Source organism: Piliocolobus tephrosceles, chromosome 20, assembly GCF_002776525.5.
Source record: "Piliocolobus tephrosceles isolate RC106 chromosome 20, ASM277652v3, whole genome shotgun sequence".
NCBI classification, from domain to species: Eukaryota; Metazoa; Chordata; class Mammalia; order Primates; family Cercopithecidae; genus Piliocolobus; species Piliocolobus tephrosceles.
In genome coordinates this window covers 37,049,289-37,075,994 of record NC_045453.1, presented here as the reverse complement: position 1 = coordinate 37,075,994, position 26,706 = coordinate 37,049,289, and the positions used below count along the sequence as shown (strand labels likewise).

The 26,706-nt window shown below is 53.9% G+C and overlaps 1 protein-coding gene across 2 annotated transcripts in view; it reads right to left on the bottom strand.

Annotated features, from left to right (window-relative positions):
• Positions 1-26,706, bottom strand: part of MYT1 (myelin transcription factor 1) — a 78,279-nt gene that overhangs the window by 20,680 nt on the left and 30,893 nt on the right. For both annotated transcript variants that reach the window (XM_026447238.1, XM_026447239.2), the window contains exons 3-13: positions 24,926-24,980; positions 23,920-23,950; positions 16,084-16,146; positions 15,437-15,684; positions 12,808-13,659; positions 9,985-10,119; positions 9,183-9,273; positions 7,767-7,877; positions 3,234-3,448; positions 1,512-1,636; positions 554-823 (exon numbers count right to left, since the gene is read on the bottom strand). In XM_026447238.1, the coding sequence (XP_026303023.1) occupies positions 554-823; positions 1,512-1,636; positions 3,234-3,448; positions 7,767-7,877; positions 9,183-9,273; positions 9,985-10,119; positions 12,808-13,659; positions 15,437-15,684; positions 16,084-16,146; positions 23,920-23,950; positions 24,926-24,980 (2,196 nt within the window). The remainder of the gene's footprint in view (positions 1-553; positions 824-1,511; positions 1,637-3,233; positions 3,449-7,766; positions 7,878-9,182; positions 9,274-9,984; positions 10,120-12,807; positions 13,660-15,436; positions 15,685-16,083; positions 16,147-23,919; positions 23,951-24,925; positions 24,981-26,706) is intronic.

The window sequence follows — 26,706 nt, the reverse complement described above, 5'->3', positions numbered from 1 at the left end:
ACCTCCTTGGGAAAAAACCCAGAATTAGCCTCTGAGGGCTCTTCTTTCACATGTTTTAGGGAATAACTAAAAAGGGAAGGATCCTCTGCTTCCCAGATCACAGTTCCAACACCCACGCCAGGTTGGTCCTGGTCTCAGGGACCTGACACTGCCCACCATGGGCGATCCTAAGCCCATGGTGGTGGGAGGCTCAAAACCCAAGAAACCTGAGCTTTTCCCCAGTCAACTCATGGGATCTGAAAGACGCCTTTCTCCTCCCCATGCTTCCAGAGTGCCCACGTTGGTACGGGCCGCCACGCTCCACAGGGGTGAGAAGACCACCTCCTTCTTGACAGACGAGAAGGATTGGCCCTGCTGCTGAAAATCCCACCCAGAGGGTGGGCCCCTGAGTCCCAGCCGCTCAGCAGATGAAGGACCCTTCACGAAAAGGGATGTCTCCCCCTGAGGCTCTGCTAGAACCTGTGAGGAGGAGCTTCCTTGAAAAGCCAACATTACAACAACCTCAGGCAGGGCAAGCAGCCTCCTGACTGCTTGCCCAGGCGCCTGCACCCACCTCCTCAGGTTCCTCCTCTCTCAGGCGGCTAGGCTTGGTGTAGTCCAGGGGCCGGTCCCACTCGTCCTGGCGGGAGGCCTGGCTGGACTGGGGAGAGGTCATGGAGCTGCTGGGGGCGCTGGTGCTGCTCTGGCGCTGGGAGGTGTCAGGAGACTTCACGCCGGGGCTGCTGCTGCAGCTGCTGCTGCTGGGGAAAGCCTGTTCTCGCTTGCGGTGTTTGTGCATGCTCAAGTCCAGGGTTCCATTTTCATCTACCTCAATATCCACAGACTGTAATTGCAAAGGTGAAATCTGTTAGCGATTCCAGCCCCTTCCCGTGTGTGCCTTCTGGTACATTTTAATCAAATGTACAGAGTCGGAAACACTGGTTCCCATAGAAGGAAGCAGAACAACATGGATAGACAGGCAGCGAGAGGGGAAAAATCTAACTGCCATTTCCTGATTTCCCATGAAGGAGGCCCTGCAATTCCTCTTGCCTTCCAACAGCACAAAACCCAGTCCCTCAGGACATGTCATAAACACGGGTAGGACCAGGTCCTCTGAGCAAGGAGAGTGTGTCAGTAACCACAAGACTCTGCGGAAAACACATGTGAACAGGGCACGTGCACCGCCCTGGACTCAGAAGGAGACACCTGGGAATGTGTGTGCCCCACCCTCAGGCTCAGAGGGAGACACATGGGCGCACCGTGTGTGCACAACCTCACAGTCAGAGGGGGAGACACGTGGGAACTTGTGCTCACAGCCCTTGGTCCCCCTTCGCTCAGCACACCAGGTTCTCTTGGTGGACCCATCCAAGCTCTGCGGTCCTTGGGGCCAGGGCCAGGAGGGAGAAAAAGTAAAGAATGAGAATTGCCAGCTAGACACAAGCCATTCCTAGGGACATTTTGTGCGGACAGCAGGTGGGCCTGACTGCAAATTCCACCAACTCACCTCTCCCAAGAAAGGCGGATGCACTGACCTTGCTGGGGAGGTCCTGTGGCTTCGTGCTGAGGTTCTCAGGCATCTCCCAGCAGCGTGTGGAGAGGTTCAGGATGGCAGTGGCAGCCATGTGTGCAGCCTCGGCATCGTGTGAGTAGTCAAAGCCTGCAGAAGAGGATGAAGTGCTCCTCACATAACTACTGGAGGGGCTGTGCCTGGGGGAAGAGGCCTTTGGGAAAGGTTTGGCTGCAAAAAGGGAACAACACCAGGCTGATACACAACTTGAAAAGAGGCAGCAATGCAGACAAGTCAGTGGGGAGGGGGGACTTTGGGAGCGATTCGAGGGCCCAGGGCACAGCTATGTCGAAGTGGGCCAGGGGCTTGGTAACCCACCCCAGTCCCATGTCCTCACACACCTCATTCCCATCCACCCTCCTCTAGGGGACTGAGGAGACAATCTCGTTTCTGGCTCAGTGAAAATTTGGGCAAAAAGAATACAAGCCTCCAAGACATTCCAGCAGCCCTGATATTTCAAACAAAAATAACTTGTCTATCAGAAACTGAAGCATTCTGTAAATAGGATGAGTGTGCCATATCGCCCAAATAGGAAAAATTTGTGACATCATCTCAAAGGGGTGTACCCATATTTAGGCTGACTTGGTGTCCCCAGTAACCATCACTGCCTCAAAAAAGTAACATGACTGCTCAAATGAACATGGCGAATGAAGGCACGGAATGTTATCTTTTCTAGTAATTGTACTGTAGCCGCAAAATCACTCTCATGCACGACGTTCTCAGCAATCACGATGTCACCAGTATATCCAGAAAGGTCTGGATATATTGGAAAGCTTATCGTGTGGTCCCCTCTCCACTGGTACCACTGCGTTCCCTCATCCAAGTAGGCGTGTGTGCCCGGAGGTAGGAAGTCCTCCGCCCGAACGAGCAGGCTCTGCCACAGTTAGGAGGAGAGTCACAGCCCACTGGAGCTGCCGCAATCAGACTCGTCACTGTCATGTTTCGGGCTGACAACATCTGCCACAAAACGCCCCTCCCAATCTCGTGTGTGCACCAAATGCTTTTCCATTCCGCGTGCATTTCAGGGCTAATGAGCTTATTTCACAAACTAGGACGTAAGTGACAAGACAAGACAGAAAGGATTGTTCTTAAAGATTTGTAGGAATGATTTTTGTCAGTACAATTACCCAGAAAATTTGTCACTAATGTCAGAAATAACACATTGTATCCGGTAAGACGGTCCCCACCAGGAGACCAATGGCTTCCCGCCAGGGCACTGGGCCCAGCCCCGCAGTCATCTGGCCCCACCCAGCCCACAGTCTGACCCTCCCCAGAGGCAGTGCTGGGAAATGGACGCCCGGCTGCTTTGGGATTAAACAGGTAGCACGAGGACAGTGGGGACAGTGGGGTCTCCCAGGGTGAACCATGTTAGTGGAGTTGCTCTGAAGTCTTCAGAGACACACACTCATAACAGATCTGGGTTTTGTTTCACAAATAATTAGGAGACACATAAACGTTACTGGTGAACATGAAGGTGGCAGCAGGAGTGAGATGCAGGCCCCAAGAAAGCCACCACAGTGCCCACTGGGACAGCTGAGGCCTCCAGCCTGCATCATGGTCCCCTCACGAGGGTGGAGATTCCCTCCCTAGTAGCTCCTCGAGACGGTCCCTTCTCCACTGCCCCTTGAATCCTGCCCCTCCCAGGAGCAACATGGAAGAGAAACAACAACAATTCTCCCCAACTTACATTGAAAGGCTTTAGGTGAGGTTTCGCTGGTCTGAATCTTTGGGGCAAGCATGCGTTTGCCAAAAACCTGAGCATCGAAACTTGCGTAGTCAAAGGTGACCTTGGAGAACTTCTCCAGCTCCTTGGCCAAGTTGGCCCTGGGCGTGGTAGGGGCCACGTTGGGCCGGTAGCTCCCATATGGAGGGACCTCGAGCTGCTTCACGAAGCACATAGGCCTGGGGTGCAGTACAGGGATGCACAGCCAGTGAGATGGGACCCGGGGATCCCATGCCGCCCTCCCCAACCCCAATCCACAGCCCAGGCAGGGGCCTCACAGCGTCTGGTGAGGCAGGAGACTCAGGGAAATACTCCCCCTGCATATTCCACCATTAAAGCTGGGCAGCGTTCCACCTCCCAGGGCCAAGGGCTCCCAGAGCAGGCCCATGAAGAATTGCCTGCAGGAAGGAAGCAATAGGGCCCTCAAATAATCAATGGCCTGTCCTGCTGACAGCATCAGCTAGAGGAGGGCCCACGATTTTCCCCAGAACTTAGGAGAGCAGGTTTCAAACAGCTCAGCTACAACTGGAGTGAGTACTGGGCAGAGGGCAAACAGTAGCATAGCCCAGGACAACAGCAAGACACTCCAAGGCAGAATAAGCTAGAACTCCCCAGCAAGGAGGAAGTTGAGGAATCTACAGGAGACGCTAGTTGTATCAGGTACATTTCTGAGGGGTGGTCTCAGGGCCAGGCCTGACCCTTCTTCACTCAGCCAGGGACTCAGCCCTCAGCTGCCCTCTTCTTAAAGCTGTGTTGAGGTGAACCCTCAAGAACTGCTGGAAGGGTTAACAACAGACACGGAAAAGCTACTGCGAGCACTCAGTTCACTCCCACTAATGCTCTTGGAAGACTTCAGGATTTTACATGCACAAAAGATGGCATGAAGAAACTGGCATAGAAGGCACAGGAGGCAGGAAGACTGGTGGTAGATGCTGGTGACCACATAGGCACAGAGGGCTTTCTTAACCTGGCAGCTCAGAGAAGAGGAGGTCCCAGCAAGCAGCTATGGCTTTCTTTGTTCCTGTCTGGACCAAGCAGTGACTTCAGTCTGGAAAATGTGCAATCGGTGGAATTAAGAAGGAACTGACAGGCCGGGTGCGGTGGCTCAAGCCTGTAATCCCAGCACTTTGGGAGGCCGAGACGGGCGGATCACGAGGTCAGGAGATCGAGACCATCCTGGCTAACACGATGAAACCTCGGCTCTACTAAAAAATACAAAAAACTAGCCGGGCGAGGTGGCGGCGCCTGTAGTTCCAGCTACTCGGGAGGCTGAGGCAGGAGAATGGCGTAAACCCGGGAGGCGGAGCTTGCAGTGAGCTGAGATCCGGCCACTGCACTCCGGCCTGGGCAACAGAGCAAGACTCCGTCTCAAAAAAAAAAAAAAAAAAAAAAATATGGAGCTGGCTGACAATGACAGCCTCCAAGGTGCTGGGTGCTGCTACAAGAACTTAAGTGTGGAATAAGAACAGAGCCCAGCACAGAGGACCGCCAGGCCAGTCCTGCAACTGTGACCAGCTCTGATGGGCCTGGAAGAACTGAACACTATCAGGACTTGGGTGCATTCTCCTTTTCCAAGAAGGGTGGGAGCCCCAGGATGGACCCTGGACCCAGTGGCAGATAGAAAAGTGACAAGAGTAAGGCCAGGAGGGAAAAAACTAACTTTAAACTTAACATTGGGTCAGGTGTGGTGGCTTATGTGTATACTTCAAGCACTTTGGGAGGCCAAGTCAGGTCTCTTGAAGCCAACAGTAAGAAACCAGCTTAGGCAACATAGTGAGACCCTCTCTATAAAAAAAATTACACGAAAAAATAGCCAGGCATTGTGGCATACCTGTATTCCTAGCTACTCAGGAGGCTGAGGTGGGAGGATCACTTGAGACCAGGAGTTTGAGGTTATAGTGAGTTATGATCGAAACCACTGCACTCCAGCCTGAGCAACAGAGTGAGACTCTGTCACTAGAAATGATCATAATAATAAAGCTAACATTGGCACCACTGTTGATGGCTGCCTTGGCCAAGGCTTCAGTCAGAATCTATACACTTATTGTCCGCAATGCCAACAAAGCTTGGCAAAGCCTGTCCTCACACCCCAAAGTTCGACAACCAGAAATGTGGGCTAGACAGAATCAACAGAGCCTGATGGGAGGCCTCCTGCACCCTAGCCACAGTCTCTAGCGTTCAGTGAGTGTTCACCAGGGGCTGAGGGCGGCAGAGTCACTTGAGCCTCATGAGCGACTTAGTTTGTGGTCCTACTTTTATAAGCGAACAAACTGAGGTCATAGTCCCAGGGAGCGCAGTCTCCGAAGTTGGAACCTGTTTGACACCCCTGCCTGGCCTCACATGGGGGCCAAATCTGTGGTTTGACATTTTATCGGTGATTTAGATCAAAGAGGGAAAGGATTGAATTAGCAACTGACAGGAAGCTGGAGGGAACAGCAAATAAGATAGAGGAAAAAGCAGCTTCAAACCATTGTGAGAGCCAGCTGGTGGAAAGCAGCCTGCTGGGACCTGCAGGGCTGAAGGTGCCTGTGTATGGGCTGGCAAGCATGCCCATAGAGCAGGAAGGCGAGTCTCTGTCCTCGGCCCAGAGATCCCACGTGTGGGAATCGCACCTTCAGAGGAACCCTCTGGAGCAGGGCAGGGAAGGGCCTGGGTATGACACAGCCAAGGTGAGCAGCCCAGATCATCTGGCTGGGACTTTGTCAATTACGTGCCAGGAAGGGCTGGGATCAGGTGGGCCCTGAAAGCAGGCGGACAGTGGAAGGGGCTATGCAGTCACGCACACTCACCCCAGCCAGGGTCTCCTACACTCTTGTTTGGTGAGACAGATATGGAACAGGGGTGTGAGAGCTGGGGAAGAGGAGTGTGTGAGTTCTAGTTCCTCAGGGAATGGGGGAGCAGTGTGTCTGCAGGTGAAGACAGGAGCAGTGGAAGTGTCCTCTTCAACAGTGGGTACCACGGTCCAAGGACTCAGCCCCACAGAGGAGAGACTTTGAAGCCAGGCAGGATGGGCAGGGTGGCCTTGGGCAACTCTCTGAGCCTCTGGCCTTATCTGTGGCACTTACTTCTTAGAGCCACGTGGAAGGAGGGGACAATGGGATGCATTCTGAAAGATCCTTATTGATGAAAGCCAAATCTACACATGCACACGCACACGGACTCACACACACATGTAAACATACTGGCACATATGCAAACACAAACAGGCGTGTGAACAGGCACACACATGCTCCACACGCTCACACACACCTACTGCAATCTCAGAACCTCAGGGGCCACAAAGCACTCAGGGCAGCAAAGCCTGCACCCACCCCTCCTCCTTGACTTGGGGTCTATCCCTGAGGTCGGGGAGGGACAGGCAGGATGGCCAAGGATTAGTGGCTCATGGTGCTTCCTGGACGTCCGTGGTCCTCGGCTGGTGCAGTCTACTCTCTCCAGACAGGACTAGCGTCTCCACAAACGAATTCCCAAGGAGCCTCGAGTGGTCACATCAGACGACTCTAAGGAGGCAGAGCACCATGTCCAGGGCAGAGGCAGCTGTGCGGGAGTTTGTGCTTTGGCTGAGGCACTGGCGAACGTGGCAGACATGAGACTCTGTCCTGTGTGGCCCCAAAACTGCCCCGCAATCCTGCTCCTGGGCGGCCCAGGGCATGTGCACACTCGTGTTTGTGCAGTCACACACATGCACTCACACACATGCACTCACACACGTGCACTCACACACGTACACTCACAAGCACTCACACACATGCACTCACACCCGTGCACTCACACAAGTGCACTCACAAGCACTCACACACATGCACACACACGTGCACTCACACACACTTGCATGCACTCACACCCGTGCACTCACACATGTACGCTCACAAGCAGTCACACACGTGCACTCACACACTGAGGTGCACTCACACACATGCACTCACAAGCACTCACACGTGCACTCACACACGTACACTCACAAGCACTCACATGCACTCACACACGTGCACTGACACACACACTTGCATGTACTCACACATGTACACTCACAAGCAGTCACACACGTGCACTCACACGCACTCACACGTGCACTCACACACGTACACTCACAAGCACACACATGCACTCACACACGTGCACTCACACACATGCACACACGTGCACTCACATGCACTCACACACGTGCACTCACACACATGCACTTACACACATACACTCACAAGCACACGTGCACTCACACATGTACACTCACAAGCACTCACACATGCACACATGTGCACCCACACACATACACTTGCATGCACTCACACCCATGCACTCGCACCCATGCACTCACACATGTACACTCACAAGCTGTCACACACGTGCACTCACACACGTGCACTCACAAGCACTCACACATGCACTCACACACGTGCACTCACACACGTGTGCACAAAGCCTGCGGAAGACTAAGAAGCCCCCTGCAGGCACTTGGGAGGCAGCCTCTTCAGTTCTGCGGCTCATCTCACTCACCTGAGGATCCGATCGGAATTGGAGCTACTCTTGGAAGGATCTCCTGTCTGTGGCTGCTTCTCATGGGATTTGGCTAATTTTTCGGCGGCAGCAATGGGACACCCAGACAAACTAGAGGAAGGAAGAGGAGGGATATCTGAGCCTTCCCTCCACGCCTGTCATGTCCTGGGTGACTGCGTGTGTGGGTGTCTCACGGCAAGGTCATTCAGATGTGAGAACTCCAGGTGTGCAAGAAGCCAGAGCCAGGAATAACCCTGTCATTCTGTAGGGCGGGGGTTTTCTCTCTGACTCTGTTCTTGAGCCCTCAAAGTACAAGCTGCCTAGTCAGTTTCTGTTTTGGAACATTCTATGCCAATGACACACAAAGATGAAATATATCCTAAAGGCCTTGAAAGCTCTGGGCAAAGCTGCCTCCTCTGCATGGGTCTGGGTGACCGGCTTTCCCCTCACCCGCGTCTTCTCCCTTCCCAGCTTCCAGGGCTGGATTCTGTAGCCATCTCTGGCTCTTGTTCCGTTAGCTGCCCTGGGGCAGCCCAGGGCCCCACTTGGACCACAACCTGGGCACTGACTCTGGATGACTCAGGCCCAGGAAAGCCTAAGACATGGAGGCAGCAGCTTCCTCTGTCAGAATTAAGTCAACTGTGAGCGCCAGCGCCAGTCCCTCAGCCAGCTCGGGGAGGTGACGTAATGGGGAATTGGCCTCTGGTCAAATGAAGTGACCTCAAAAGCTCTGGCAGTCCCTTCAGCTGAGCGTATGCTGGGGCAAAGGCATATCCCACCAAGGCCATGGCCACCCATGACACTTTGGGTAAGGCTGGGGGAGTAGACCCCCTCGCCACAGAAGACGAGTCAACAAGTATACCTCGAGGGCGGTCGGGAAGCTTCACTTCCACCTGGGCCTCAGAACTCCCACAAAGCAGCCCAGAGTACAGTCCTGGCCTGCCAAGGTTACTGTTCGTGTCTGCCCTTTCCACTCAGGAGCAAGAGCCAGTGTGCAGAGGTTTCTGAATGTGGGCAGGACACAAGTATTCACCTGGCTCTCCACGGTCATTGTACCTCTCTTCACAGAGGGTGCATTGCTCGCTCCTCCACAGGCTGCCCCCTGCTCTCTTGAGACCCCCAGCTCATGGGGTCAAGGCAGCAACCCCATGGAGTAACTGCACCTCCAGTTGCTGCTCTGCCCACACAAAGGGCCCTCACAGCCCAGGTGTGCCCTGACCTTATACCCACTCCTGAGGGCAGCAGGCAGGGAGAAGGGCAGCCCACAGGGAGCTACCTGGCAGGCCAGAGCCCTGTCCCTGTCCCAGGTCACGGGCCCAAGGCCCAGACAGGGACACACAGGTCTAACCCAGGTGCCCTATCACACATGGGGCCGCCCACCCTGGCCCCCACCCTGGCCCAGTTCAGTCCAAGTACCTTCTGTGCGTGTTGCGGTTGCTGTTCACATGGCCCTGGCCTGTGCAGCCGGGAGTGGGGCACTTCAGCACGTTCTCATGCATGGCTAAGACTGTAAGAGAACCGAGGATGGAGGGAGCCAAGGCTGTCAGAGAATCTGGGGAAGACCAGCTGAGTGGGGAGCACAGGCTGAGGAGGAGGCAGGAGCCCTGTCCAAAGGCTGCTGCTTGGTGGGCAGTTGGGGGACACAGCAATTTAGGGCAGCAACGCAGGTCAGCTCCAGCCACCCAGAGCCTGCAGACGTAACCCCCCACCCTCAGTGTGATCAGGGCACGCCCCCCCCCACCACTGTGGTCCCTCCCTCCTGTGGCAGAAACCAGACTCAGCTTTAAAACCTCTCATTTGTGGTTTGCTCCTTTAAATTTAATTTTCACAATTACTGCTTCTAGCCTAAAAATTGGAAGAAGTATTTGCTTCCCAAGCCTTCGGAGCACAGAGGTTGCTGCAAGAAGACCTCTCTCTTCCCAGCGTGCTGACGCTTGCCTGTCCCCTCCCATGGACCTGTGACTGTGGGCTCTGACCCCGACTGGCGTCTCTAGGTAGACAAATGGGCTGGTTGCAGGGCCCCAGCCTCAAAGGGCTCAAGTTTGGGCTGAGGCAGTTTGTGGGGGGAGGCGGGGAGATGTAAGGATGAGCATCTGAACAAACCAAAGGGGCAGGTTATGGCCCTGGGCAGGCCACGCCTCCCCATAGACACCACCCAAACACCACAGAGGCAGCCTGAGCTTCAGGGTTAGGGCTAACGCTGCACAGAGCTACTCACTCTCCGGGGGGATCCTATCCTTGTGGGGACAGCCAGAAAGGCTGCGGTGGTGAGGGTACAACCCGGTAACGTGGCCAGTGCCATCACAGCCTGGTGTTGGACACTTGATCTCACGCTTCTCAGCTCTTGAAGGATCTAAAACACACAAGTCGCATCAGTTAGAGCCAGGAAGCTGGGTGGTGAGCAGAGAGGGGGCAGGGGTAGCTCAGGACCCCTCTCTCTGGCCGTCCAGAGAGAAGAGAGGCAAGACTGCCCATGAGCCTGAACAGGGACTGGGGCTGGACAGTCAGGTGACCCTGAAGAAACCAGCCCACACTGGCTACCTGTGTGCAAAAGCCCTGATACTGCCCTGACCATCCCAAATAGCAGTTTGTGCAGTGTTTTAAGGAGAACAACCCAGATGGCAGCTGGAGTCCTCTTTCCTCTCTCCTCTGACAGTGCGGAGGCCTCATGGGTCAGCCTTCTGCCTAGAGAGGTCAAGGCGTTTGGCAATATTCCTGCCAGGAGATGTCCTTGGAATCTGACAACACGAGGAGGACAAAGGAGCTAAGAAACGTATCCAAGGCTGCGTGACTCATATACGTCTGGGCAGAAATTTAAACCCAAATCTGTTATTGACCTCATCTAGACTCTGCAGGACCAGTCTGGTCACTCTAGAGCGCAGGGACCAGCAGGAACAGAGGACCCTCACAGCAGAGCTGACGTCTCAGTGAAACACCTTTGGACAAGCTGTCCCCTTTGGGAGGGCGCAGAGGTCACAGAGCCAAACTCAGAACTCCCACACCAGAGGGGGAGGGCCCCAACGGTGGGCTCCAAAGGGAAGGAGCTTTTGCTCTGCTGCCCCCAGTTCAAAGGAGGAGGAAGTCAGACTTCCACCCACGTGGACAGGCAGCAGAGTCCTGAGGGGCTTCCAAACCCATGCCCAACACCTGCCTCCTGGGCTTGCCGCCCCGTCCCACAGCCTCCATTCAGAATTCTCGCTGCATCTGGGTCCCAACATGAGTCCCTTAGAACCAGTCCCAGTCTCGTCCCTATCCTACTACACGTTCACATTGCACAGACACTCACAGCCCAGCCCGGCACTGTCTGGTGTTCTCAGCTTGGCCACCTGTGTCACCCGGGGCTGTGTCCCTTTGGGTCCATGCACTGAAAATCTATTCCTGAAGGCAGGACACCTTGCCTCTGGTCCCCCTGTGTCTGTCCCACAGGTCTGAGACCCTTGAAAACCTGGGCCTGGGGCTGTCACTTGGTGTCTCTGTTCCTCATACGTGTCCCACCCAATTCTGTGCTGATCTGTGTGGCCCAAGCACACCACACCCAGACTAGTAACCACACCAGGCCCTTAACACCTGTCCCTAAGTCTCACCTTTAGCCTGTGTCTCTTTGTGCCCATGGCCCCACAAGGCCGGAGCATGATGGTGCTGACTTAAATCTGGGTCCCCAAAGAGCTGTCCCGCCATCTGGGTTGCCCTAAAGGGTGTCCCCTCAAAGCCTGGGGTCCATCTCACCCTGAAACCATGTCCCCACCTGTGTCCCTTAGTATCTTTACCCTGGGCTTGTCTCATATGCCTGGGTGTTCCCAGAAAATATGTCCCTCATGTCTCCACTGACCTGCCTGTCATGCCCCTTGAATTATGTCTTGCTCAGGTCTGTCTCTCCCATGAGCCAAGTGCATCTTCCCAGGGCTGGCCTTGAGTCTGTGTCTCCTGTATTTTTGGTTCCTGGCTCCAGCACCTGAGTCACCTCCCATCCCAGTTCTCTCTCCTTATCTGCCCCTCCCTGGTCTCAGCTAACCCTTCCTGGGGGCACTCATTGGAAGAGCGCCAAGAACTCCCACTGCCCCTGTCCACCTGGAGAAGAGACGCAGGACTAGACGTGCAGAAAAAATAGGCTGAGGTCCGGGCAGGTCCCTAGTCTTAGGAGAAGAGAGGCCAAGTGCCCAGGTGCAGAAGGGCAGAAGGTTCTCTGCACCAGGCCGGGTGAGCCAAAGCTGACCTGCCCAAGGCCTGGCCTCCCTGGCATGGCTCACTGAGGGAGCAGCCCCTGGCCAGCCCTGCTCCCCAGGCCCCTGTCCCAAGGAGGAATCTGAGATGGGCAGTCAGCAGAGCAGAGCCAGCCTGCCATCCAGACCCTGACACCCCAGTAACAGTGAAGGCTGCAACCGTTCCCTCAGGATTCGTCCTCAGACCTCAGCACTCCAGGCTCCCAGCTGCTCCCCAACCATGTCAGCCCAGTCCCAAGCCCCTCCAAGCAGCCCTCCTTGTCTGTCCTCACCTCAACATCAGCCACTCAGTGCGGTCAGGGGATGCCTCCCCTGTACCCTGCACACTTTAGAGCCAAATCCCGGCAGATGCAGAGCCAGCGGCAGGCTGCTTCCTGAGGAGAAGGGCACCCCTCACCTCTGGGCTCCACCCCGTGAGAGGATCAGGATGACCCAGCACGGCTGTAGGAAACAGCGGGTTCTGTCATAGCACAATCGCTGCCACAAGTGTGAGCTGGGCTGGAAGGGACAGGACAGTCCCCACCCTCTCCGGACCCCAGATGCTGCTGTGACCAGTCACTCTGGGTGGGTCACTGTCCCTCCCACCTCCTCTCTCCCACCTGGTTCTTTCTCACACGTCTCCGCTCTGATTGCTCTGTAAAGCAGTGTGGGAACCCATTTGCTCGGTATCTGACCACAGTCTGTGTCATGTATCTGTCCTTTTGTCTGCTTTTCTGCCATCTCCCAGCCTCCTGTCCTAGAAGGGCTCTCAGCCTGCATTTGTACACTGGGGCAGGGGTGAAAGGATGAGTCTGCAGGGCCAGGCCACCCCTGACCCCTACCTTTACTGTAGTAGCTCTTCCGAACAGTGTCCAGGGCCTTTGCTGCCTTCCCTGGCTCTCCCAGGCCCAGCTGGCTCTGCTCGGCAGGCGGGCAGCCCGGCTCACAGACCGTGCGCACCTGTTCAGCCTTCAGGGCAATGGCCTGCTCCAGGAGGCCCAGGTTTCCCCGGGTCATCATGTCATGCATCTCCGACTCGTCAGTGACTGCTGACTTCTGGGAGTGGGTGTCCTCGTCCTTGTCATCATCCGAGCGGACCTCCACAATAACAGAGTACTCAGGCTTGGGACTGCGTGGTTCTGGGCCCTGGAGCTCAGGGGCCTTCTGGGCAGAGGCGTGAGAGGTGTCCTCCTGAAAGATCACATCAGGAGCTGCCTCTTCCTCCTCCTCCTCCTCCTCCTCCTCTTCCTCCTCCTCGTCCTCTTCCTCCTCCTCTTCCTCGTCCTCTTCCTCTTCTTCATCCTCTTCCTCCTCCTCTTCCTCCTCCTCCTCCTCCTCCTCGTCCTCCTCTTCGTGACTCAGGATGCCTTTCTGCTTGCTGGACTCCTCACTGGCTGCATCCTCCAGGGACTGGGGACACAGGTCCTGGCAGCGTTCGGTGGTGACTTCTACAACCTCCTCGGCATCCTCTGGCTGGATGAAGAGGCCTTTTTCACCCTCCTCGCTGGCAGCTCCCTCTGTGGCCTCCTGAAGCAGGTGCACAATGCCAGGGCCTGGCTTGGCCGCCAGGGTCTCTTCAGCAATCTGACCCAAGTTCAGGAGAGAAGTGGCGATGATTCCCTGGTAGCTGCTATAGCTGCCCTTAGAGGAGCCAGTGGGGTTGGATCCAAAATGGGACTTGATGGGGCTCCTTCCTGCACAAAATCAAAATCAACGTGGGGGCCAGAGAGCATGTGGGAAGACTCCAGGTCTCCAGTCCCCAACACACCCACCACCCCTCCACCTGACCTACCACTCACTCTTTACACGGGAGCCGAGGGGAAACACGAAACTCCCGAAGTGGGGATTTGGTATGGACTTTCTGCCAACCCTTCTGCCTGAATCCAGATATCATGGTGAACATATTTCAGGAGGCAGGTCATGGGCCACTGATGTATTTTCTAAACCAAGAATTACTTCGATACTTTTCCTTAACGTTCCTCTCCCATCACATTTACTTTCCAAATCAGATCAACCTGCACTGTATACAACGGAGCTTAAGCAGCAAGTCAGATTTTAAAAAATAATACTTGTTTCATAATTGAAAAGCAGTAAATAAGAATGGGCGCGGTGGCTCATGCTTGTAATCCCAGCACTTGGGGAGGCCGAGGCAGGCGGATCACCTGAGGTCAGGAGTTCAAGACCAGCCTGGCCAAAACGGCGAAACCCTGTCTCTACTAAAAATACAAAAATGAGCTGGGCGTGGTGGTGCACGCCTGTAGTCCCAGCTATTCCTTGAACCCGGGAGGAAGAGATTGCAGTAAATCAAGGTCGTGCCCCTGCACTCCAGCCTGGGCAACAGAGTGAGACTCTCTCGAAACAAAAACAAAACAAAACTAAGATATGGTGGGTGCTTACCACATGCAGGCCCCATAGGGTTGTCAGCAAGGACGCCTGGGCCAACACGTCCCACAGTGGTAGGAATAGGCCCTGCCATCCACCCACTTCGGATGGGAAAGTCCAAGCCCAGGAAGATGCCTCAACTCCAGATGCCCTTCTTGATAAGAAAGCAGGAAAATCTGTGTCTCTTCTCCCTGTGATCTAGGACTATGTTGATTCCACGGGGCAGCGCACTCACTCCAGAGCCCCCCAAGGGAGCTGGGGTTGAGGACCCTCTCTGGCTTTGCTTCTAAAATCCATCTCAGACCCTTCCCCACTGCAGAAGCTTGGGGAGTGTTGGGTGGGTGGTGGGGATGGCAGGGGGAGCTGACCTTGGGCCTCGTCTGACCCCAGGTCTCTACAGATCTGCCAGGGCACTCAGGGGTACAGACCCCTCCCTCTGGAACCCAGGGACCAAAGCACCTGCTTCACCCACTTCCGCCAAGGGCTCGGTGCCCCAACATGGCAGTCCTGGTAGACCCCCCAAGGAAATGGGGGACTCATCTGCTTTCCTCCTTCCCGTCTTGGCTTCCCCAGGCACCCCATTTTCAGAGGCCCCACCTGGTCCTCAATCACCTGAACTCAACCTGAGGTGTTTTCTCAGCATCTGCCTGTGAGTGCCTCAGGGGAAAGCAGACCTCTCACCCATGCACCCAGGCAGGTCTCCCAGAGGGCCAGTCTAAGACCCTCCCTTCCCCACTTACAGACACACAGAGACACAGCCTTGTCTGTCTCTCATATACATGCAGACACCTGCCAAAACATGCTACAACTGCACGCACACACACACACACACACACCAGCCCCGTGTCTGTGTCTGCCCTGCCTCCCTCCTACACACACCGTGTCCACACACAAACACACCACAGGCCCCATAAACACCATGGGCAGACCTCTCTCCCAGGAAGCCCAGCACATGTTGGGACAAGACATGCCTTGTTCTCAGGAAGAGCTTTCTCTCGCTCAGAGTGAGCCCCTCCCCGCTCACAGGCTGCAATTCTCCAGGGCCACACTAAGCACCCTTTATTCGGGGAAGAAAGAGCGACAAAGCACCTTCAGCTGGCTCGGGGCGATGAATCTCCTCCTGTCCTGATGTCTCAGCCTCGGCCCCCTCCAGAGTTCCTTCCGATTCATCCGAAACAGAGGCGTCCTTCACCTCGGTGTCCTCACTGGCGTCGCTGTCCACACCATAGCCCTCGTCCAGAGCCAGCTTCAGGGGGTGCGACTTCCTCTTGGACACCAGGTGCTCAGCCTCAGCGCCCTCCAGCTTCCTCTTCTTGGCCAGGGGGCAGCTCTGTAAACTGGGAAGGAGGAGTAGGCAGTGGAGAGGGCCAGGCTAGGGCCACGAGAGGCCTCAGCCACACCATGCGCCCCTCCCGAGGGTCCTCCCTCCCTCCCTCCCCCACAGACTCATCCAGTTCTTGCCGGGGGACCCAGACAAGAAAACCACAGTGCAGCTCTAGTAGGTCAGATGGTCTATCTTTCCCCCACAGGGCGTGCTCATGGCCACACGGGCCTCCAGGCTAGAGTGGGAGGTCACTGCCTTGCAGAAGGGCCAGCAGCCTGGCCTCAGGAGCCGTGGAAAAAGATGGAAAGTTCTCCATCTGCAAAAGGGCCTAGAACAGAGTTGGGCGGGGGCGGTGGGGGGGGCTCCAAATCTGCTTCCCAGGAAGCTCTGTGAGATCCAAGGGTCCTCTCACCTTCGGTGCCTGGAGTACTTGCCCCGGACGTGTCCTGAGCCAGTGCATCCTGGGGTGGGGCAGCTGAGGGGAAAGAAAAAGGCGAGGTCACATCAGGCGATGGGTTCAGACCTCAGGGCCCATCGCAGACCTTCACCCTGGGGAGCACACTCTCTTCAAACGATTCATCTCAGAATGGCTGCTTGCAGTTTGCTGAAAATTAGTAACTCACCCCATTCAAATAAATGAATGGCTCGTTACAGTTTTACAAGTGTTCAATTAAAGACTGTTTATACATAGGAGCAAGACTTCTAACGCCAGAGTCTCCCAGACCGCTCCCTACGGCAGGCATTCCACCAGCTGCCACCAGGTTTCCAGGAGCTTGGACACAAGACACTCTGAGGTGCCCTGAACACAGTACCCCTCTCTAAAGAGGGCCCAAGTCCAAAGCACAGAAGTTGGCATTCACTGTGTCCATCACTAATGCTATAAGACCTATGGCCATCGGCGGCAACAGTCTCTGCATTCCCTGCCAGCTGTGACCTTCGTGCCCCAGCAAACTGAGCCAGGTCTGACAGGCAGAAAGGAATCCGTGGCCCAAGCCAAAGGCAGTGGTGAAGATTCCACCAGTGCCTGTAGCTGGTGTGAGTCCCAGCTTCCACATAGGGAAAAGAAGCCAGGAGGGCCAATGAACCAGGAGCTGACAGGGTCTGCCTTGGTGGAAGACTCTTGGGCTAAGAAGGGCAGTTTGGGGAGGGGGTGATACTGACCCTCCTGCATCTCTCATCCCAGGGCTGGCAAGCACAAGGCAGGACACCCAGGAGTTCCTCTTCCTTAACCATCATCTGTCTCCCGATATAACCAAACCAGCAGGAAGCTCTGGAAACTTCTGAGCATGAGTCCTGACCATGCCAACCACCGTGGCAGAGGACCACAGCTCCCACAGCAGCCTCGGGGCCAAAGGGGCCGCCGTGGAGTGTGAGGCCGGAGTTCACCACATATCAGGCTCTTGCGGGCTGTCGGATGCATCCACGGCTCAAGGACTACAAGGAGCAGCCATTGTAAGACCCAGATGCCTGCGCCAAGTCGCCTAAGGCAGGTGGGAGGGGCAGGCCTGCGCTCCTTGCGGGAAGACAGAGGCTTTCCTGGCCAAGATGGGAAGACCTTGTTTTGTTTTGTTTTGTTTTTGTTATTTCATATATACATATTTTATACTTTAAGTTCTAGGGTACATGTGCACAATGTGCAGGTTTGTTACATATGTATACGTGTGCCATGTTGGTGTGCTGCACCCATCGACTCGTCATTTACATCAGTTATAACTCCCAATGCCATCCCTCCCTCGCTTCCGCATAGTATGCCCCGGTGTGTGATGTTCCCCTTCCCATGTCCAAGTGATCTCATTGTTCAATTCCCACCTATAAGTGAGAACATGCGGTGTTTGGTTTTCTGTTCTTGCAATAGTTTGCTGACAATGATGGTTTCCAGCTGCACCCATGTTCCTACAAAGGACACGAACTCATCCTTTTTTATGGCTGCATAGTATTCCATGGTGTATATGCGCCACATTTTCTTAATCCAGTCTGTCACTGATGGATATTTGGGTTGATTCCAAGTCTTTGCTATTGTGAATAGTGCCACAATAAACATACGTGTACATGTGTCTTTATAGCATGATTTATAATCCTTTGGGTATATACCCAGTAATGGGACAGCTGGGTCATATGGTATTTCTAGTTCTAGATCCTTGAGGAATCGCCACACTGTTTTCCACAATGGTTGAACTAGTTTACAGTCCCACCAACAGTGTAAAAGTGTTCCTATTTCTCCACATCCTCTCCAGCACCTGTTGTTTCCTGACTTTTTAATGATTGCCATTCTAACTGGTGTGAGATGGTATCTCATTGTGGTTTCGATTTGCATTTCTCTGATGGCCAGTGATGACGAGTATGTTTTCATGTGTCTGTTGGCTGTATGCATGTCTTCTTTTGAGAAATGTCTGTTCATATCCTTTGCCCACTTTTTGATGGGGTTGTTTTTTTCTTGTAAATTTGATTGAGTTCTTTATAGGTTCTGGATATTAGCCCTTTGTCAGATGAGTAGATTGCAAAAATTTTCTCCCATTCTGTAGGTTGCCTGTTCACTCTGATGGTAATTTCTTTTGCTGTGCAGAAGCTCTTTAGTTTAATTAGATCCCATTTGTCAATTTTGGCTTTTGTTGCTGTTGCTTTTGGTGTTTTAAACATGAAGTCCTTGCCCATGCCTATGTCCTGAATGGTATTACCTAGGTTTTCTTCTAGGGTTTTTATGGTATTAGTTCTAACATTTAAGTCTCTAATCCATCTTGAATTAATTTTTGTATAAGCAGTAAGGAAAGGATCCAGTTTCAGCTTTCTGCTTATGGCTAGCCAATTTTCCCAGCACCATTTATTAAACAGGGAATCCTTTCCCCATTTCTTGTTGTTGTCAGGTTTGTCAAAGATTAGATAGCTGTAGATGTGTAGTATTATTTCTGAGGGCTCTGTTCTGTTCCACAGGTCTATATGTCTGTTTTGGTTCCAGTACCATGCTGTTTTGGTTACTGTAGCCTTGTAGTATACTTTGAAGTCAGGTAGCGTGATGCCTCCAGTTTTGTTCTTTTGGCTTAGGATTGCCTTGGCAATGTGGGCTCTTTTTTTGGCTCCATATGAACTTTAAAGCAGTTTTTTCCAATTCTGTGAAGAAAGTTCTTGGTAGTTTGATGGGGATGGCATTGAATCTATAAATTACCTTGGGCAGTATGGCCATTTTCACAATATTAATTCTTCCTATCCATGAGCATGATATGTTCTTCCATTTGTTTGTGTCCTCTTTTATTTCACTGAGCAGTGGTTTGTAGTTCTCCTTGAAGAGGTCCTTTACATCCCTTGTAAGTTGGATTTCTAGGTATTTTATTCTCTTTGAAGCAATTGTGAATGGAAGTTCATTCACAATTTGGCTGTTTGTCTGTTACTGGTGTATAAGATTGCTTGTGATTTTTGCACATTAATTTTGTATCCTGAGACTTTGCTGAAGTTGCTTATCAGCTTAAGGAGATTTTGGGCTGAGATGATGGGGTTTTCTAAATATACAATCACGTCCTCTGCAAACAGGGACAATTTGACTTCTCCTTTTCCTAACTGAATACCCTTGATTTCTTTCTCTTGCCTGATTGCCCTAGCCAGAACTTCCAACACTACGTTGAATAGGAGTGGTGAGAGCCTGTCTTTTGCCAGTTTTCAAAGGGAATGCTTCCAGTTTTTGCCTATTTAGTATGATATTGGCTGTGGGTTTGTCATAAATAGCTCTTATTATTTTCAGATACGTTCCATCAATACCGAATTTATTGAGAGCTTTTAGCATGAAGGGCTGTTGAATTTTGTCAAAGGCCTTTTCTGCATCTATTGAGATAATCATGTAGTTTTTGTCTTTGGTTCTGTTTATATGCTGGATTACGTTTATTGATTTGTGTATATTGAACCAGCCTTGCATCCCAGGGATGAAGCCCACTTGATCATGGTGGATAAGCGGCCGGGCGCGGTGGCTCAAGCCTGTAATCCCAGCACTTTGGGAGGCCGAGACGGGCGGATCACGAGGTCAGGAGATCGAGACCATCCTGGCTAACACGGTGAAACCCCGTCTCTACTAAAAATACAAAAACTAGCCGGGCGAGGTGGCGGGCGCCTGTAGTCCCAGCTACTCGGGAGGCTGAGGCAGGAGAATGGTGGGAACCCGGGAGGCGGAGCTTGCACTGAGCTGAGATCCGGCCACTGCACTCCAGCCTGGGCGACAGAGCGAGACTCTGCGTCAAAAAAAAAAAAAAGAAAGAAACATGGTGGATAAGCTTTTTGATGTGCTGCTGGATTCGGTTTGCCAGTATTTTATTGAGGATTTTTGCATCGAAAGACCTTGTTTTTAACAGGATTGACATTGTGAGTCTGAGCTCTTTCCAAAACCCAAGCACATCTTCCAGAGCCGGTGAAGGGAGGAAGGAAAGGGCTGGCACCCCCACACCTGGGACCCAGGGAAAAGAACACCATCCCCAGCCTCTATCCAGATACCTCTGATCGTTTCTAATTCGACTGACCACAGGCCTGACTGCAGACAACTGTGGGGCCCAATGGCCTTGCAGGCCACCCTCCCCGACCACCTCAGGGAGAACCGTCAGTAGAATCCAGATCTCACCCTATCACCCAGCTCAACGGCAGCCATGGGGTGGGGGAGTGCTCATGGGACGTTCTCTGCAGCCTTCCAGGGTGGTGCTTTCAGTGTGTTAAAAAGAAGACAGAAAGGGAGGGAAGGAAGGAGGGAGGAGGGAAGAAGGAACACAGGCGGGAAAGGAGGGGAAGAGGGAGGAAGGGGGAGGGAGGGAGGGCGCCCCACACGTACTGCTGGGAAAGGAGGGGAAGAGGCAGGGAGGGCACACCACACGTACTGTGGGTTCCCTTTCCAAACTGAGGGAGTTGCTGCTGCTGCCACCCACCTCTCCCTGCCTCTAGTCTCTTCTAAAATCCAGGCCCGCACTTGCTTTCACTCTTCGGAGAACTAGCTTCGAGACTTTTCACAAAAAGCTCCTTGTGACTGGGGACTCGAAGCTAAGGTCCCAGTCAGTCGATGAAATCACTGAGTTAATCAGGTAATTAGGTGACAGCCGCTGTGGGGACTGAACCGCCCCGAACACATCACCCTCAGCTGCGAAGAGTCCCGGTCCCCAGAAAGGTGGGCCCGCACCTTCCCGCCCCAGCTCAGAGGCTTCTGAGCCCGCACCTTCAAAGGCCCGCACCTTCCCGCCCCAGCTCAGAGGCTGTGAGACAGGGCTGTGAGCCAAGTGCGTGGAGCCGACAAGGCCACTCCGGAACAGGAAGCTGGAAACCCCTTAGAGGCCTGTTCCCCACCCCTCAGCCGAGGGGACAAGAGACCCAGCCAGGGCCTCCAAGGGTGTCATGCCAGCAGATGCCAGCCCTGCAGTTCACCTGCAAGCACACCCAGCTCTTATTTACTGATGCCCTCTGGGTGCTCAGGGCCAGAGCCTTAGGGAGAGGAAGACAGCCAGGGCTCCAGGACTCCTGAGCCTCTTTTCTCCGGGAGGAGGAATTCCCCAGCCTTGACTCCTCAGCTCTGACTAGGGTTGGTGTCAGAGATGCGAGGAAAGGACGCACGTGAGGCTGGGGAGAGGGTGTGGCTCACAGTCACCCCTCAGCTGGCATCCTGCATGACAGCTCTGAGGGACCGAAACTTGAAAAGTAGGCATCAAAGAAGACAGGTCGGAAGAGGAGCCGAATCCCAGCCTGGAGTCCCGTGCTTCAGCTACAGCCTTTGAAGACACTGCCTTCCCTGCCTTCCCTCCCTCTCCTGGGGCAGGAGATCCCCCACTCCCTCCTGTCATCTGGGTGGGCGTTGGCCAGTGGCTCAAGGAGCAAGGCTCCAGAAGAAGGGTGAGCTACAGATGTGTTCTCTCTCTGAACTTGGAGATGGTCCTGAACTGGGGGTTGTTGGCGACTTGCTGTCTCAAAGATGCTAACCCCAACCCTAACCTTCCCTAGTCTTCGCCTCCAGCAGAGCCAGTCTGAGGCCATGTGACAACAGATGGACCCAGGAAAAAATACAAGCTGAAATGTCATCTGTTCTTCCACTGGGGTGAAAGGAAAAGCCATCAAACTGCTTCTTCACTCAGGCACTCAGAATGTTAAATTCAGGGCACACGGAAACTCCCAGTGGGCTCCAAGGTCGGAAATAGCAGCTCAGGGTCCAACTCGAGCCAAGTCCAACCTCTCCTCAGTTCACCTGGTAAACAACCAATGGAGTGTCTTCCCGGGAGCTCTACCTGAGCTGGTGGGGAGATGAGCTGGGGTTAGGGGCACTGCAGGCTGTGAAGTTCTGATCAGTGGGGTGCTAAGTCCCTCATCCACAGAGAAGGTCCTGCACGCAGGGGTTCCCCACAGGTGACTCTGTGTCCGTGAGTTCATCCAGTGCCACGGTCTGCATACAGGACGTGGTGCTCCTCTCATAGACCACAACAGTGCGTGTTCTCTGTGGGTCATGCTTCCTGTTCTGACACCCACAGTGTGGGCCCCACCAGAACAGAGGTCTCATCTGCTTGTCCAGTCAGAGCCCAGGGTGTGCTGGTAAACAGGTCTTTGGGAGGGGGAGACATCATCAGCCCATTTCTGTGGTGTAAATGCTCCCACTATGGCTGGGGCACACAGTCAGCCAGCACGAGCCACAGGCATGCCCACGTGGAGCGTGTGGCCAACACATGTTTGAGAATACAGGAATGCATGGTACCTTCCGTGCAGAGTGTATTTGATTCCTTGGAACATAATCTTTGTTCGATTTTACTCTAAGCATCACTTGTCAGCAATGAAGAATTGGTGAAGAAATTGCTGTTGGAACACGAGACGTCAACATGTTTTCCCCGAGTTTCTCCATTAAAAAGATCAAGGGACTTACTCTTACCAAGCACGTAGGTTAGACCTCAAGGCTAGTGACGAGGGTGTCAAAATCAAAATGCTCACAGAACCCCTCACTTTAGACTGGACAGGTCCTCTCAGAACGTTTCAAAACAAACAAATCTATTCGAGAATCATTTTTTCTTCTGCTGTTTCAAATCTACAAGAGAGCACCCAGCCATTTGTATTTGCCTTTTCAACTTCCTCCACACTCCATCTGTTACCAAAAAGCCTGGAGTTTCCTCTACTCCTGTGCCCTCGCCTGGGACTCTCCTCCATCTTTGTCTCCACCGTGTCCCCGGGCGACTGCCACGTGGCACCTCCTCTTTCCTTTTCTCGAGTCCCCTCTGAGCATCCCGCCATGAAATCACTGCTTCCTCAGCGGGCTAGCCAAGCAGATAGTGTCTCCCTTCCAGGGAGCCGGCCCCTGTGCTTCGGGGGACTGTGTTCTGGGGAGCACCCGGTGGGTTGCTGAGGACACCTGACCGGAAGTGCTGGCACACGACCTGGTTTGGCTGAGGTTCCACCCCACCCCTCCCACCTGTTACCCAGGGCGGGGCTTCCAGCAGGTAGCATGTGTGATTCAGCTCTTCTGGTTAAAGGAGGGTTAACCCCTGAGTCTCAGTTTCCCCACTTCACAAACAGGATAATAACATCACAAGGCAGTGCTTCCATGACCTTCCCAGAGATCAAGACTGTGATGTGTGACTGGCGCAGAGCCTGGGGCTTGCAGCACCCCAACTCCCTCCCGTAGCCCTGCCCCGTTCATCTCCAAGTTATGGGGCCTCAAGCAGAGGAGGGACACTGTCTTCCTGTCCCACCTCTGCGAAAGGTTTACAAAGTGAACTCTGCGGTCCTCTCGTTTTCCTGATTGGCATCCACTCTTCAATTGTTTGCTGGACAATAAGATGCTCCCTGCCCTGGGAATCTATATCCCAAAGAAGTAGGAAGAAAACGGTCACAGAGCTCAGCCAGCCAGGTCATCAGCACACAGAACTGCGACACCCTTCTCTCATCTCGTTCCCAAGCTGGGCCTCCAACCATCTGACACAGAAGCTCTAGTGAGAGTCCGCTGAGAGAGTGGCTCGTTTTAGGTTTGGGGGACCCAGCGACAGTCCAGGTCCTCTCGGTGACCAGGTGTGAGCACACCCGTGTCCTTGCCGTGATGTTGGGAAACCACATGAAGGGGGCATGACAGAGGTGAGAACGGACAGAGATGGGGCCAAGATAGCTGGACACACGGCCAGGAGAAAGGCAGTCTCCTTAGGGAAAGCAGGGGCTCACCAGGGTGTTTGGTCAATCCAAGAAGACCCTGTTTGGGACATTTAGGGTATCTCCAGGGTCACAGGCACACAGAGGATGCTTGGTGCTAACAGGAAGACTTCCTTACCTGAGGTCTGCAGCTGTGGTCTCTGGGGGTCCTGGGAAAAAGAGAGAAACAGGGAAAACATGTGGGAGTTGTGATGTTAAAGACTCATTGCCCTAACAGCATAAACTAAGTTAAACAGCCGAGAGGTTTGCCAAGCACAAGTGGAGGCAATCTCAGTGAGACCTGAGCAGTTTTCCCAGGGCCCTCCCGCTTTCCTGACCTCCCAGAGAGTCCTCCAAGGTCAACAGAGTGAGCTGCTCCCTCCAGCCCGGTGCTCGCCCCCGAAGCTCCCCTGAGCAGTTCTGCAGAGTGGGATGGATGCTCCACCTCACACAGGATCTCTGGGACCTCAGGGCCAGGGATGGTATCTCTTTCTCTAATTGCAGATAGAAGTCAGCTTTTGGCAAGAAACACAAACCACCAGATCAAGCTGGATAGAGAAGAGAATGACTGGACCAAGTGGCTGGTCCTTCAGTGGTGGCTGCAAAGGTGCACGGGGCTCTGACCAGGGCAGGAACACCTGAGATGCTTGGGCACAAGAGGAAGCTCCCGCACAGATCAGGGAGGTAAGTCTGGCCAGGGGTTGGGGCTCAGATACTAGCAGAGTGAGCAAGGCCTCGGCCCCCTCTCCTCCCACTGCACTTCCAGCTCAACCCAACAACCTCCTATTCCCCATCAGCACCAAGACTGATCTCCTGGGAAGGAAGGGGCTGCTGGTGGACGGCTGGTGGCCTCTCATTTCCAAACAGAATGGTCTCATAACTGAGCCTTGCTACTCCCACTCCATGGAGCTGAGTCTGCCTCTACATTTCTGCCCTCAAGGCAGGTTCATCTGGGCCAAAGGCCCCGCAGCAGCCCTCTGAGATGCCAGCTTCAAAGCGCAGCAGCCCTGAGGATGAACGAGGCTGAAGAGGCCTGAGGTCCACAGGTGTCTCTGCACACGTGTGGTTACGGGTTTGTGCTCCCGAGGAAGACCGCGGAGGAAAGTGGCATTTACGGTCCTGGAGGAGGTAAGGGCAGCACTCACCTCGCAGGGCCTTGGATCGGGTGCGAGCTCGCTTGTCTTCATTTTCTAAGCTCATCTGCAAGCAAAAAGCCATGAGGTTAACAAGAAAACCCAGCCAGTGCCTCTGGAGTACAGAACCATCAGGAATGGTCTGTCCATTTTCTGGCTCAAGCTTTGACAGCAAAGGTGATTTTGGGCACAGAACGACAAGGATGGACTCACAAGACAGGAAAGGCCTGGGGCCAGGAGCAGCAGGTGGGAGGGTGTGGAGAAAGGACCTTCTACAAGACTTGGCAGTGTCCCATCAGTATGTCGCCGCCCTTGGCAAGGAGGGTACAGTGCACCGTGCCCTCCCACTGCCCCCAGGTTTGCACCTGCCACCAAGTGCTGAGACGTGGGCCTGCTCCACTGAAGCCTGATGAGTGTCCGTGTTTTATCCATGAGGGTCTCCTGGCCTGACACAGAGCAGCACCCACTGCTCACCTGGCCAGGTAGGTGCTGAGGCATCAGGGCAGGTCGCTCACCACAGACACAGCCACCAGCGGCAGTGCCGGGTCATCCAATGGCTTCTGACCCCAACATATCCCCAGAGCACAGCTTCCCATGGGCCTTTTCTTCCCACTACAGCAGAAGGCTTTAATGCCCCTCACGCACCAGGGTCATTCCGTGAGAAACAGGCAACCTGGAGCGGCCCCAGCCCATATGTTCTCTGGGCCTCAAGGGCCTGGCTGCCTTGCCTGAGCCCATCGGTGTCCCTCCCCACCTCTGATCCCTGAATCTGACCAGCCTCCATGGGGACGCTGCCCACAGCATTGTCCTGCGAGGGAGTCAATGGGGGAGCCCCCAGGAGGGTGACAATCACAGAAAGGACATGCCGGGGGGGGGGGGGGTCGAGGGTCACACACAGAATCCTCGTCCTGTGTCACCCATGACAAATTTGGGCAGGCAGGTAAATCCCACCCACTCCATGCTACGCAAAACGTCCTTCCCAGGGAGCCGCACCAGGCCAGGGAGGGCACCTCTAGCTGGACAGGGGATGCTCCATCCCAGGAGGCCCAAGAGGAGAGGGCTGGGCTCCACCACCATCACCTGTGGTCAGGAAGGGGAGGCAGCAAATCCACACCTCCTGTCCCAGGCCACAGATACCAGAGCTGCCAGGGCTCTATGTGTGAGGTAGTCAAAGGGAAAGCAGGGGAGTGGAAAGAAATAGCAGAAGAAAGGAAGGGAGGCAGCAGGAGGGGGGCTCAGAAGCCCCCACGTCTTAAATGGGGCTTTAGTTCCTGAAAGCCAGCAAGAGACAAATGTCTACAGTACCACCTGGGAAGAAAGAAAAAGGAATTCCCCCAATTAGTAAGATGAAATTTGCAAATTGAACCTCCCCCATGCAGCAGCACTAACATACAATGATGTATGTGATTTGTTAAGGAAGAAAAATCAAAACCTGGGTAATTTATGCAACCTGTGGACTCCAGGCTGTGGAGCACAGTGCTGTGGGCCGTGCGTTTATTACCGCCTTCCAATAGAACAGAAGACAATTACTACAATTTCTATTTTTAAAGCGGAGGTTCCCCACGGACCAATGGCTCACGTTGAAAGTGAAGAGAGGAGCAGGTGTCACAGGGACTTCATTACATTTATGAGCCTTCAAATGTCGTCTGCGCGGAGCCCGTGCGCAATGCCTCCGATGCAGGACGCACAATGGAGCTGATGTGTCTGATTGCGCGGTGCCGGCACTCAGCTGAAATGCAATCTACGGCTTTTTTTTTTTTTTTTTTTTTTTTTTTTTTTTTTTTTTTTTTTTT